Source organism: Phaenicophaeus curvirostris, unplaced genomic scaffold (genome assembly GCF_032191515.1).
Source record: "Phaenicophaeus curvirostris isolate KB17595 unplaced genomic scaffold, BPBGC_Pcur_1.0 scaffold_249, whole genome shotgun sequence".
Taxonomy (NCBI): Eukaryota; Metazoa; Chordata; class Aves; order Cuculiformes; family Cuculidae; genus Phaenicophaeus; species Phaenicophaeus curvirostris.
In genome coordinates this window covers 135,403-148,589 of record NW_027206863.1, presented here as the reverse complement: position 1 = coordinate 148,589, position 13,187 = coordinate 135,403, and the positions used below count along the sequence as shown (strand labels likewise).

The following is a 13,187-nucleotide window of genomic DNA, read 5'->3' as shown; positions in this document are numbered from 1 at the left end:
GGTGGGGGGGCAATAAATGGGGGGAGGGGGCAATAAATGAAAGGGGGGGGGCACGAAATGACTCAGAGGCACAAACTGGGGGGCGGGGATCCCCGCTCCATTTATTCGTCACAAAAGAAAGCGCTGGGGGGGGGGGGGCGGCTTCTACATGGGGGGGGGGAGCCCAGAACACAGGGGAGACCCTGACCCCCCCCTTTCCTGCACCCCCCCCCCCCTCCCCAGTGGGGCTGGGCTGAACCATTCATGGGGCCTGGGGGGTGGGGGGCAGAGGCGGAAGAGACCAATGGCGGTCGGGGGGGGACCCCAAGGGAGGGAGGGGGGTGCTTAACAATGGATGAGCCCAACTGGGTGGGGGGGGGTCCCAATGGGGGGGGGGCTTGATGGATGAGTCCAAGTCCATTGGGAGGGGGCGGTGGAGCAGCCCATGAAAGGAAAGGGGGGGGTGTTAATGGTGGATGAGTCTAATTGGGGGGGGGGGTGCTCCCATGGAGGAGTCGAACTCAGCTGGGGGGGGGGTCTCGGTGCTGGAAGAGTCCAACTGCACGGGGGGGGGGGGGCCGGCGTCCGTCGTTCTGGCTGGGGGGGGGTGTCTCTCGGCTCAGTTCTGGGGGGGCGGCGGGGGGGGCGCGGGGGGCATGGCGAAGGGGGGCATGGCCGGCACCCCCATGCCCATCATGGTGACGAAGTTAGAAGGGTCCATGGGGGGGGGCGGCGGGGGGGGCGGGGGCGCGTACATCAGCCCCCCGGAGCCAGGGGGCGGCGGGGGGGGCGGGGGGGCCCCGGGGGGCAACGGGGGCTGCACCCCGGGGGGCAAAGGCACCATGGAGGGGCTGCCGGGGAGCGGGGGGGCCCCCGAAGAACCCGCCCCCCCCGCAGCCGCCCCCCCCGCCGCCGCCCCCCCCTGCTGCCAGGGCGGGAGGGAGGCGCTGCCAGCGCTCGTGGTGGTCGGCGTATCTGGGGGAGAAAGGGTTAAATTAGCCGCGGGGAGGGGGGAGAAGGGGTTAATTAGTCACAGGGAGGGGGTAATTGATCATGGGGAGGGGGCAATAGGCACGGGGAGGGGGGTAATAGGCAAGAGGGACCCACTTAGCCACAGGGAAGGGGGTTAATTGAAACAAGGGTGCTTTAATGAGTAGGGGAAGTTCTAATTGGGGGGGGGCACAACCCCACCTTAGGCACAGGGAGACCCCAAAACCCACCCCCTGCCCAGTCCCCAAGGCAACAGGTTCGTTAACAGCACGGGTTAATTAGAATTTGAGAGATCATTAAAGAGATTATGTTTTAATTAAGGGAGTGTTTTACTTACGGGGGAACAAACACCCACCCCCCAAGCCCCAACTAACGGTGTGGGTTAATTAGGGAGGGGTCTAATTAGGAGAAGGGGTGCTTTAATGAGCATTGGGGGGGTCCTCAAACCCACGCAGCCCCCCCCTACACCCACTCCTAGGGTTGAGCCCCTAGAGTTGCCCCAAACCTGGAAGACCCAGCCCCAAAACAGGGTGCCCCCCCCCCAACCCCAGACCCTGGGGTGACCCCCAGCCCCAGACCTCCCCTAAACGCCCCTGGGGACCCCAGACTCACTTTGCTGCCATGGCAAGGGGGTGCTGCTGCTGCTGGGGGGCGGCGGGGGCTGCTGCTGCCAGGGGGGCAGGGGGCCGGAGGGGGGGGGCGGCTGCCCACCGGGCGGGGGGGGCGGCGGGGGCAGCATACCCAGCGGCGGCGGCATCATACCTGGGGGGGGACAAAAACAGGGGGTTAGGGGGGAGGTGGGGAGCATTAGGAGGGCTTGGGGGGCATTAGGAAGGGCATTAGGTGGGGTTTGGGGGGGCTGGAGATTATTAGGAGAGTGTTACGAAGGGTTTGGGGGGGCTGGGGGCATTAGAAGGAGTTTGGGGGGGCATGAGGAGAGTGTTAGGAGGGCTTGGGGGGGCACTAGGAAAGGTTTTGGGGTGCACTGGGGGGCAGGAGAGGCATTAGGGGCCATTTGGGGGGCATTAGCAGAGGTTTGGGGGGCAGGAGGGGCACTAGGAGGGGTTTGAGGGGGCAGGAAGGGCACTAGGAGGGGTTTGGGGGGCAGGAGGGGCACTAGGAGGGGTTTGGGGGGCAGGAGGAGCGCTAGGAGGGGTCTGGGGGGGCAGGAGGGACGCTAGGAGGGGTCTGGGGGGGCAGGAGGGACGCTAGGAGGGGATTGAGGGGGCAGGAGGGGCGCTAAGAGGGGTTTGAGAGGGCAGGAGGGGCACTAGGAGGGGTTTGGGGGGCAGGAGGGGCGCTAGGAGGGGTCTGGGGGGGGCAGGAGGGACGCTAGGAGGGGTTTGAGGGGGCAGGAGGGGCACTAAGAGGGGTTTGAGAGGGCAGGAGGGGCACTAAGAGGGGTTTGGGGGGGCAGGAGGGGCACTAAGAGGGGTTTGGGGGGGCAGGAGGGGCACTAAGAGGGGTTTGGGGGGGCAGGAGGGGCACTAGGAGGGTTTGGGGGGTCGGGGGTCCCCACCTTTTCCCTGGTGCAGGCGATAGACCCCAGAGCCCACCGGCGCATTGCCCAGGTACTGATCTTGAGGGAATAGAGACCGGCGCCTTAGCGAGGGGCCCCCCAACACCCCCCCCTTCATCTTGGGGGCATTAAGAACCCCCCACGTTATAAGTGGGAGCATAACCCCCCCCATTTTTTCACCTCAAGTCCCCCTTTTTCACCCCAAATCCCCTGCTTTTCACGTCAACCCTCCCCTTCTCTCACTCCGAGCCCCCCCTTCTCACCCAAACCCCCTTTTTTCAGCCCAAACCCCCACTTTTTCCCCCCAAACCCCCCCTTCTCCCCCTTTTTTCACTCCAACACCCACATTTTCCTCCCAAACCCCCCCTTTTCCCCCCCTTTTCCACTCCAACCCCACTTTTTTCCCCCCAAAACCCCCCTTTCTCCACCCCCCCCCCTCTTTTTTCACTCCAAACCCTTTTTCCACCCCGACCCCCCCATTTTTCCACCCCAGACCCCCCCTTTTTTCCACACACACCCCCTGCCAGGATTGTCCGTACCCATGTGGTGGGGCCCGGGGTGTGCGGGGGGGTGGGGGCCCTGCCCCATGGGGGGGTGGTGGGGCTGCATCCAGGGGGGGGGCCCGTTGGGGTTGTGCTGCAGGGGGTGCCCCCCGGCCCCGTGGGCGCCGCCGCCCCCGCCCCCCATCCCCGCCATGGGGTGGGGGAAGCCGTGGGGCCCCCCCGGCCCCCCGTGCATCCCGTGGAACGGACGGCTCTCCGACGGGCCCGAGTTCATCCAGGGCGGGCGGCTCTGCGGGGACGTCAAAAACGGGTTTTAGGAGCTCGAGGAGGGGATTTTTGGGGTGTCAAAGGCGGTTTTTGGGGTGCTGGGGGGGGGGTTTCTTACCGGGGGGGGCTGGCTGCTGGCCTGGCTGGCGGCGCGGTGGCTGCTGGACAAGGGGCTGTTGTTGTGGGCGGCGTTGGAGCTGACGGAGACGGGGGCTTCGCCCAGCTCGGCCATGAGCGACAGGTATTCCTTGTCCATCCGCGCCTTGTCCTGCGCCGACTGCGGGTCCCCGGGCCTGGAAAACGGGGGGGCACGGAGGTTTGGGGGGGGGATCGGAAGGATTTGACGTGATTCAGAGGGAATTCGGGGGACTTAGGAGGCTTTGAGGGGGTCGTTGGGGTCACTTAGAGTGATTCAGATGGGATTTGAGGAGCTTGGGGGCAATTTAGGGGAACTCAATGTGATTTGGGGGGGTTGGGGCCGATTCACAGGGAATTCAGAGCGATCTGGGGGGGTTGGGATGATGGGAGGGGGTGGTTGGGGTCATTTGGGGGGATTCAGAGGGTATTTGAGTAGCTTAGAGGCGATTTGGGGGGATTGGGATGATTTGAGGGGATGGTTGGGGTTATTTTGGGGCGATTCAGAGCGGGTTCAGGGAATTTGGGGGTGATTCAGGGTGAATTCAGGGCAATTGGGGGCCTGGGAAGCTTTGCGGAAGTTTTCAGGTGGGTTTGAGGTGATTTCGGGGCGATTCAGGTGGGTTTGAGGCGATTTTGGGGCGATTCAGGTGGGTTTGAGGCGATTTTGGGGCGATTCGGGTGGGTTTGAGGCGATTTCGAGGCACCCACCTCGCGAATTTGCAGTCGGAAGCGATGTGGCCGGCGCCGCCGCACTTGGTGCAGACGGTGGTGTTGGTGATGCTGCGCGTCTCCGTGCTCTGCCAGGGCCGCAGGATCCTGGGGGGAGGAAAGGGGGGGTCATTTTGGGGTGAAAAGCGGCTCTTTTGGGGCACGAAGTAGCGAGTGGTGATAGAAAGAGTCATTTTGGGGCACAGGGTGTCATTTCGAGGCGAAATCAGCGCTATCCTGGGCTGCGAAGAGCCCATTTGGGTCGCAGAAGAACTATTTTGGGGCGTGAAAGACCCTTTTGGGGTGCAAGGGGGGGCATTTTAGGTCATGGCAGACATTTTGTGATACAAGGACCCATTCTGGGGCCCAGGAAGGCCATTTTGGGGCACAGGGGGGGACCTTTTACGATAGAAAGACCCATTTTGGGGTGCAAATGGACTGTTTTCAGACCACCAAGGCCATTTTGTGACACAAAAACCCATTTTGGGGTGCAACCGCGCCATTTCGGGGCACGAGGGGGCCCTTTTTGTGACACAAGGACCCATTTTGGGGTGCGGAAAGGCCGTTTCAGGCTGCAGGGGCACCGCTCATAGACGGCGAGGAGCCGTTTTACATCCCGAGGGATCGTTTTGGGGCCAGAAAGAGCCATTTGGGGCCAGAAAGAGCCATTTGGGCCGCACTGACCGGTTGTCGTCCTCCCGCAGGGTCCCGTTGAGGCGCGCCAGCTCTCGCAGCTGCATCTTCCGCAGATCGTTCTGGTCCTCAGGCGTCTCGATCCCTTGCTTCAGGATGTTCCGGATCTAATTTTAGGGTGAAAACAAAGTGAAACGGGACAATTCGAAGTGCCTGACACCCCCAAAAGCGCCCCCAGGGCCCCCCCGGGACCTGCTCCACGGCCTTCTTGACGTTCTCCATGGTGTTGGCGGTGACGAGGGCGTGGAGCGGCTCGTCCTCGCCCGGCAGCATCTGCCCGTCCTTGCGGCCGACCTTGCCCTCCTTCACGGAGCCCTTGCCCCGGATCATGATCTTGGCGTTGCACTCCTTCTCGATGTTCTTCAGCGTGTTCCCCCTGCAGGAGGCACCCGGTGATTTTGGGGGGGCACCCGGGGGCTGGGGGGAACCCATAGGATCAAGGAAAACTGATGGATTTTGGAGCCACCCAGGGATTGGGGGGGGGCACCCATAGGATCAAGAGTAACTGCTGGATTTGGGGGGCTGCCATGAATTTTGGGGGCACCCACAATATTGGAGGCACTCAGGGAGTCTCATTAGGACCCCGGCCTCATTAAGAACCCACCCTCGTTAAGACCCTGACGCCATTAAGAGCCCCACGAAACGTTTTATGGGACATGGAGGGAGAGGAACTGAAACTGGGGAGGGGGGGACCCCAAACTGGGACCCCACAAAGGAGCATAGGGTAGCACGGTGGCACCCCAGCTTCGTTAGCGCGCAGCCTCGTTAGTAGGGTGGGGGGCTTGGGGGTGCGGCCGCACCTGGGCCCGATGAGGAGCCCCACGAAGTTGATCTCGGGGTACTCGTCCTGCGGGATCATCACCTTGTCGCTCACCCGCGTTGCTGGAGGCCTGGGGGCAGCGAGAAGAGAGCGTCAGGAGCCCGGGATCACCCCGGAATCACCCCAAATCCCAACAGAATCCACCCAGCAGCCCCCGGGAACGCCGGACCCAGCCAGGATCACCCCCAGGACCATCGGATCCGTTCCCAACAGCACCCGGGAAAGCCGGATTGGGTGGAACCCACATGGCTGGATCCAGGAATAACAGATCCAAGTAGAATCCCCCCCCAAATCCCCCTGGAACCAACCAGAATCCCCCCTGGAGGGCCTGGATCTGCTCGGAATCCCCTCCAGATCCCCCAGGATCCCACCAGAACGCCCAAAGGAACTCCTAGACCTAGTTGGAATCCCCCAGGAACACCGGATCTGGTTGGAATCCCCCCACGAGCTCCTGGATCTGCTTGGAATCCCCCCCCAAATCCCCCTGGATCCAGCCAGAACCTCCCCTCAGAAGCACCTGGATCTGCTTGGAATCCCTCAGGGAACACAGGATCCCAACAGAACCCCCCCAGACGCTTCTAGATCTGCTCGGAATCCCCCAGGAACATGGGATCTGGTCGGAATCCGCCCCCAGGAGCGCAGGCTTGGGCCCGGATCCCCCCTGGATCCCCCCAACTCACTTGTAGTCGGCGGGCGGCTTGAAGTCGGGGTTGAGGGCGACCATCTCGGTGATGAGGTTGTGCCGCTCCTCCTCCAGCTTCTTGCGGGTCCGGAACTCGCGGGTGTTGAGCCGCTTCCCTTCGCTGTTGTAAATCGGCTCCGGCGAGGGGGACCTGGGGGGCGCAGGGGGGGGTCACCCCGCGCCCCCCCGACACCCCCCTTCGTTAACGAGGGGGTTAACGAGCCCCTAATCAGGAGCTGACACCCCCCCCCCTCCGCCCCAACCACCTCGTGGCCCTCCTCTCTCCCTGCTTTGGGGCGTTTTGACCTGTTTTTTTTTTAACCTCGCTTATTGTTTGTTGTTTTTTTAACAAAATTAGGCCTTTCGTGCCCGTTTCTCTGGTTTTTAAGAGAAAAACTTCCAGTGTTTTATGGGGGAAGGCGGGTTTTTTTTGGCAGCGCGGCAGCTCCAGAGGGAAAAGTCGATCGGATTAGCAGAGCCGTGTTCGGGGGGAGGAAAACGGATTATAAACCAGAACCGTCAAAAAAAACCAAAATCGTTAAAAATGAGAATTAAATCAGAATCAGGAATGAAAAAGTCACAATTCCTCCCCTTTTTTTGGTGAGCTTGGACCTTTTTTTCTCCCCCCCCCAAAATTGTCAATTTGAGGCTGCAAGAAGGGAAGAGATTAATGTTGGATTCTCCGGAAAAAACTACATCGCGGGCGGCGCTCGGAAACCTGCACCCGGTTTGGGGTGAAAAAGCGACTTTTCGGGGTTCAACCCAGTTGGCACCGTCCTTCGCGGCCTAAAGGGAACTGCGGACACGCGAAACAAAGGTCAGCTAATTACCGCTCGTTAATTAGTAATTCATTAAACCCTTCCCTCCCCTCCCCCTCCCCACGCCGCCACCGCAAGCAGGCGTCCGCTGGTAATTAGCGCTAACGAGGCCCCAGCTCGTTAACGCTGCGCTGCGGAGGAGCAAGTCAGGGTTATTGCCGATTCTCCTGGATTTCACCCCAAAAAACCCAGCGCCGGGGCGGCCGTGATGGCTCCCCCCCCCTCTGGTTCGTTAGCGGCCGCTCGTTAGGCCCCGCCGGCCGCCGCGGGGGCCGAGGATCCCCCGTCCCGGGAGAAATCGGAATTGGTAAAAAAAAAATGATGAATTTGAGGCTTTTTGGGGGGAGCTGTAGCCGGATTTAACCAAATCGGTGGGAAACGAGGGGAAAACGGGGAGGGGGGGGCGGCAGAAAGAGCCAGGAACCCCCCCTCACCGCTCGCCCCCCCCGGAGAACGGATCCGGGATCCCCTGGGGATAACGAAACCGGGATCTGCTGGGGATAAATGGATCTGGGATCCCAATGGGATAAACGATCTGGCAGGGGTAACGGATCCAGGATCCACCAAGGATTCCCGGCGGGGATAACAGATCTGGGATCCTCCAGGGATAACGGGCCCAGGATTGGCCACAGAGGCTAGATCCCGGCGATCCATGGGGATAACGGATCCACTATTAACCAGGGATGAAGGATCCGGCGTGAATAACAGATCTAGGACCCGATAGGAATAAAAGATCCACGATCGATAAGAGACGGGTGGGGATCACGGATCCGGGATCCAGGGATAACAGGCCAGACCGTGACTCTGGCGCCGGTAACGGATCCCACGGAATCCTGGACCCGGGATCCACCAGGATTAATGGACCTGGCAAGGGCAGCAGGTCGGGATCTCATGGGGATAACGGGTCCAGGGACACCAGGGATCCCAGAGCCTGGTCCGCCACGGGTAACAGATCCTGGACCTGTTATTCACCAAGGATAAAGGACACGAGGAGGATCCCGGATCCGATACTGAGCAGGGACAACAGATCTGGGATCCTAGGGGGAACCCAGCCCAGCACCCACCAGCGATCCCAGTACTGAGTAAGGATAACGGATCTGGGATCCCATGGAGATAGCGGGCTCGGCACCCACCAGGCTTCCCAGATCCGCTACAGGCCAGGGATAACGGATCCGAGAGGGATCCCAGAGCCAGAATCCTGCAGGGAGAACAGACCCGGCGGGGATCCTGGAGCTGTTACCAGCCAGGGGCAGCAGATCCGATGGGGATCCCAGATCCGGGATCCCAAGCCAAATATCCACCAGGGATCCCAGACTCGTTATTCCCCAGGGATAACGGCTCCGCTCTCGTCCGGGGGGGGATGTTAACGAGCCCCGGATCCCCCGAGGCGGCCGTGGGGGCGGCCCGGGCGCTGGGAATGGCGTCGGGAAGCCGGGAAGCGCCCCGGCGGGCGGGAGGCGCGGGGAAGGTCCCAACCTGTCCTCAGGGTTAGGGGGGATGCCCAGGTCTCCCGTGCGCAGTTTGCGGGTCAGGTCTTCGATCTGCAGTTGAACTGGAAGAAACCCCGTTAGGACAGAGAGAGGCGGAGAAAGACAGAGTTACCAACACGGACAACCGGCAAAAACAACCAATTCCCACTGCCAGAGCCCAAAAATCAGATACCTCCTACCAGGAAGCGTCAGGATTGGCCTAAACACCAAGATTTCGCACCAAAACCTGACGTTCCTACCCTAAAACGAGGCACTAATGCGCATAAAACGCGGCGGCTTCACCGCAAAATCAAACGTTATCGTGGAAATAAATAGTTATCGTCATCCCAAATGGACCTCGTTACCATAATCGGTGCGGCTACTCCGAAAAAAACTAGGTGTGATCACCGAAATTAGAGATTATTGTCATAAAAAACCAGATTATCGCTCAAAAAGTAGACTGCGTTACCAGTAAATTCAGGTTATGGCTGATAAATTCAGGTTGTTATCAATAAATCCAAGTTATTACCAATCAAACCCACGTTTATACCCATCAAAACCCATTTCTATCAAAACACCTGATGCTTTTAACAGAAGAATTGATGTTTTTACCAGAAAAATTCACATTTTTACCAATCAAATGCATGTTCTGCCAAATTCACGTTATTGTCAATCAAACTCACGTTATTATCAATGAAATTTACGTTACTATCGACAAAATTCATGTTATTGTCAATATAATTCACATTTTTACCCATCAAAACTCATGTTTTTACCAGAAAAAAATCACATTATTATCAAACTCGCATTTTTACCCATCAAATTTCATGCCTTTACCACAAAAAAATCACATTTTTACCCATCAAATGCATGTTTTTCCCAAATCCACAGCATTATCAACCAAATCCACTTTACTATCAATGAAATTCACATTATTTGCAAAATTCAAAGCATTATTATCCAGAAACCTGATCGTTACTACCAATTTATAGATATTACTGTTCTAAAAATGAAAGTTATTGCTACAAAACACACATAATTAGCTTTAAACACCATACTTTTATCAAACTACTGATTTATTACCTCAAACCATAAAATTCCTGCAGAGAAAGGTTGTTATAAAAATGCAAACGTTGTTATCAAAGAAAATTCACGTTACTTAAAAACCTAAAACTCACATTATTATCTAAAAGCCTCTCGTTATCACCTAAAAACCTCAGGTTTTTACCTCAAAAATTCACATTATTACCGAAACCCAGCATTATCATAAAAAACAAACATCCTCGTGACGTTTTCACCTAAAATGTTTGTTATTAACAGACGTTTTCACCAAAAATAAACAGATTATTGTCACAAAACAACGACGTTATTGCCTAAAAATAGATGTTGTTATCTGAAACCGTACATTTTTACCAAAATACCTAAGTTTTTACCTGGAGAGCTGTGTTCTTACTTAAGTAAACACGTTATTGCTTAAAACCAAACGCTTACACAGCCAAAAACTCATGTTAGTTTTTAAACTACTTAATAGACCACGCTACTCTCTCACAGTAACACGTTAATCCTGAAGAAAAACAGATTATTTCCTGCTATACGTACGCTATTCCCTCTAAAAACCACAATTTTCAGTAAGATAACCACATTATTCCCTAAAAAATCTACTTCAGTTAAAAAATAACATACATTTTTACAAAAAAACCACATTATTTTCTAAAAAAAATGACATTATTCCACTCAAAAAGCACGTTATTCCCTAAAAAAAGTCACCTTACTCCCCCTCAAAAACACATTACTCCCTGCCAAAACCACGTTACTCTCCAAACATCTACACTACACCTTGAAAAAATGACTATTTTTGGGAAATAACGCTCTTTTCTAGGGAATAAGCACATTTTTGGGGGGAATAACGTTTTCTTTTTGCAAAATAGGCACGTTGCCTTCTGATAAACACGTTCCTCCCTAAAAAAATCACGTTATCTCCCCAAAAAACCCCATTACGGCCCCGAGAAGGGCCGTTATTCCCTAGATCCGCCCCGTTTTCGCCCCCAGGACCCCCTCCAGCCCCCCCTGCGCCCCGTTTTCGGGCTGGGGCCCCCCCAGGCGCCCCCGTTACCGATGTAGGCGCGTTCCTGCTCGCGGGTCAGCCCGGGCGGGATCACCGTCGGCATCCCCGGGATCACCGTCTTCTGGTCCAGCGAGTCCTGGTTCCAGCGGCTTCGCTTCCGCTTCCGTGGGAAATCTGGGGGGGGGGACAGAGACAGGGTGGGGAGGCGCCCCCCCTCTGCGGACCCCCCCTTCGCCCCCTCAGCCCCTTTTACCCTTTTCACCCCCCTTTTTACCCCTTTCACCCCCCTTTTTACCCCTTTCACCCCCCTTTTTCAACCCCCTCCACCACCTCCCCCCCCTTTTCAACCTTTGAACCTTTTCACCCCGCTTTTTATCACTCTTTTCCACACCTTTTACCATTTTCACCCCCCCTTTCCAACCTCCTCTATCACTTTCACCCTCTTTTTACACCATTTTCACACCCTTTTACCGTTTTCATTACTCTTTTTACCCTTTTCACCCCCCTTTTTAAACCCCCTTGCCCTCTGACCCTACTTTTCACCCTCTGTCCCCCCCTTTACCCAACCTTTTACCCTTCTAGCCCCTCTTTGGACCCCCCTTTTACCCCCTCGTCTTCCCTTTGACCCCCCTTTTACCCTTCTACCCCCCTTTTACTTCCCTCTTCTAACTTTTGCCCCCCCTTTTTAAGCCCATTTGCCCCTGCCCCCCCTCTTTTACACTCAGCCCCCCTTTTTGACCCCCCTTTTTCCCCACAACCCCCCCTTTTGCCCTCCAGCCCCCCAAAACCCCCCTTTCTGCCCCCCCTTTGCTCTCTAAGCCCCCATAACCCCCGTTCTCACCCTCTCCGCCCCTCCTCTACCCTCTAATCCGCTCCTTTTGCCCCCCGGAACCCCATTTTTGCCCCCCTTTTCCCCCCCCAGCCCCTCCTCTACCCTCTAATCCACCCCTTTTGCCCTCCAGCCCCCCCAAACCCCCCGTTTTCACCCTCCCTTTGCTCTCTAACCCCCATAACCCCCCCCCAACTCCACCTACCGGCTCTCCTGCCCCCCTTATGCGCCCCCCCCGGCCTCCCCCCGGGCTCGCCCGGCGCCCCCCCCGGCCCGGCCCCGCCGTCCGTCAGGGCTGGGGGGCCCGGGGGCTGGTTCGGGGGGGGCGGGGGGGGCGGCCCCCCCTGCTGCTGGGGGGGGGGCGCGGCTCCGGGGGGGCCCTGAGGGGGCCCGGGGGCCGCGTTGCCGACGCCGTTGCCGCCGCCGTTGGGGCCCGCGTCGTGGCCCGGGGGGGGCGACGGGAAGCGAAAAGCCGCCGAGGCCTGAGGGGGCGGCGGGGGGGGCGGCGGCTGCTGCTGGGGCTGCGGCTGCGGGGGCGGCGGGGGCGGCGGCGGCGGCGGCGGAGGAGGAGGAAGAGCCGCGAAGGGGAACGCGGCGGCCGCCATGGCGAGGCCGAGCCCGGGGGGCGGCGGCGGAGGAGGAGGAGGCGGAGGGAAGCCCGGCTTGGCCGGCGGCGGGGGCGGGTGGAGCTTGCCCAGCGGCGTGGCGTTCGCCCCGGTCGCCATGGCGCCTCCCCCCGCCCCGCCCCGCGCCCTTCGCGAAGCTTCGGCGGCCGGAAGCGCGCGCGCCGCGCCGATTGGCCGCGGGACCCGTCAATCACCCCGACCCCGCGCGCCCATTGGGGGGGGAGGGGGCGAGGGGGCGGGGCTAAGCGCCGCGGCGGCGGCGATTGGCGGGAAGGGCGCGTCCCTCAAAGCCCGCGCCGGCGGGGGGAGAGGTGGGCGTGGCCTGCGCGGCCATTGGCTGAGAGAAGCCACGCCCCCCCGGGCCCCTGCGGGGAGACCCCGTGTAAGGGCGGGAGACGCGGGGGGGGGGGGGGCCCACAAATCTCGCGAGACTTCGCCGCCCCCAACCGTCCCGCGCGCGCGCAAAGCATCATGGGAGCCCCCCCCCAATCTCAATTTTGCTCCATAAACCCCCAAAAACAACGGGAAAAAAAAAAATGAGGGTTTATTGGGGGGGGGGGGAACCCCTAGGTGTGAGCCCCCCCTCCCCCACAAAGGAGAGGGGTTACCCGTGCAGCCAGGAGGGGGGCTGCACCCCAACCCCCCCCCGTACCCCAACTCCTGGGACCCCCAAGCCCCCCTGTGCCACAAAAACGAGGCGGGGCTGCACCCCCCCCACCACCTACACCCCAAGTTCTTCACCCACAGCCCCTCGTTGAGCCCCCACAGCTCCCTAAAACCAGGAAAAGGGGGGGCTGCACCCCAAAACCCCCCTGTACCCGTGTCTTCCTCATGCTGCATGCCTTCACGGAGCCCCATCGCACCCCAAAACCCCCCGTAGGCCTTCTCCTCCTCCTCCAGCCCCCCTCAAACCCCCCTGTACCCCAGCTTCTTGGTGCTCCATCCCCTCCCAGAGCCCCCTCACACCCTAAAACCCCCCTGTACCCCAACTTCTTCACACTCATCCCCTCCTAGAACCCCATCACACCCCAAAACCCCCCCGTACCCCAAGTTCTTCACACTCATCCCCTCCTAGAACCCC

The 13,187-nt window shown here is 59.1% G+C and overlaps 1 protein-coding gene across 3 annotated transcripts; it reads right to left on the bottom strand.

Moving 5' to 3' along the window:
* Positions 1 to 75: 75 nt before the first annotated feature.
* On the bottom strand, positions 76 to 12,211 carry SF1 (splicing factor 1). 3 transcript variants are annotated; one of them, XM_069882620.1, is made up of 13 exons: positions 11,686 to 12,211; positions 10,700 to 10,825; positions 8,594 to 8,669; positions 6,298 to 6,450; positions 5,598 to 5,687; positions 4,990 to 5,173; positions 4,789 to 4,904; positions 4,105 to 4,212; positions 3,377 to 3,551; positions 3,028 to 3,280; positions 2,489 to 2,548; positions 1,582 to 1,731; positions 76 to 954 (listed from the first exon to the last, which is right to left on the bottom strand). In XM_069882620.1, the coding sequence occupies exons 1-13, from the start codon at positions 12,203 to 12,205 to the stop codon at positions 599 to 601; spliced, it is 2,367 nt and encodes a 788-aa protein (XP_069738721.1). In that variant the 5' UTR covers positions 12,206 to 12,211; the 3' UTR covers positions 76 to 598. The 3 variants fall into 3 exon arrangements, with proteins under 3 accessions (XP_069738721.1, XP_069738723.1, XP_069738722.1); XM_069882621.1 differs by having other exon boundaries at positions 634 to 954; positions 2,489 to 2,543; XM_069882622.1 differs by lacking the exons at positions 8,594 to 8,669; positions 11,686 to 12,211 and having other exon boundaries at positions 10,700 to 10,818.
* Positions 12,212 to 13,187: the final 976 nt, after the last annotated feature.

What these genes read in the sequence shown, in the direction of transcription:
- SF1 (XM_069882620.1), bottom strand. Translation starts at nt 12,205, where the DNA reads ATGGCGACCGGGGCGAACGCCACGCCGCTGGGCAAGCTCCACCCGCCC. An exon ending in GCAGGAACGCGCCTACATCG is followed by an intron (nt 8,670 to 10,699) that starts GTAACGGGGGCG and finishes GGTTTCTTCCAG; the next exon opens with TTCAACTGCAGATCGAAGAC. An exon ending in GGGCTCCTCATCGGGCCCAG is followed by an intron (nt 5,174 to 5,597) that starts GTGCGGCCGCAC and finishes TGCCTCCTGCAG; the next exon opens with GGGGAACACGCTGAAGAACA.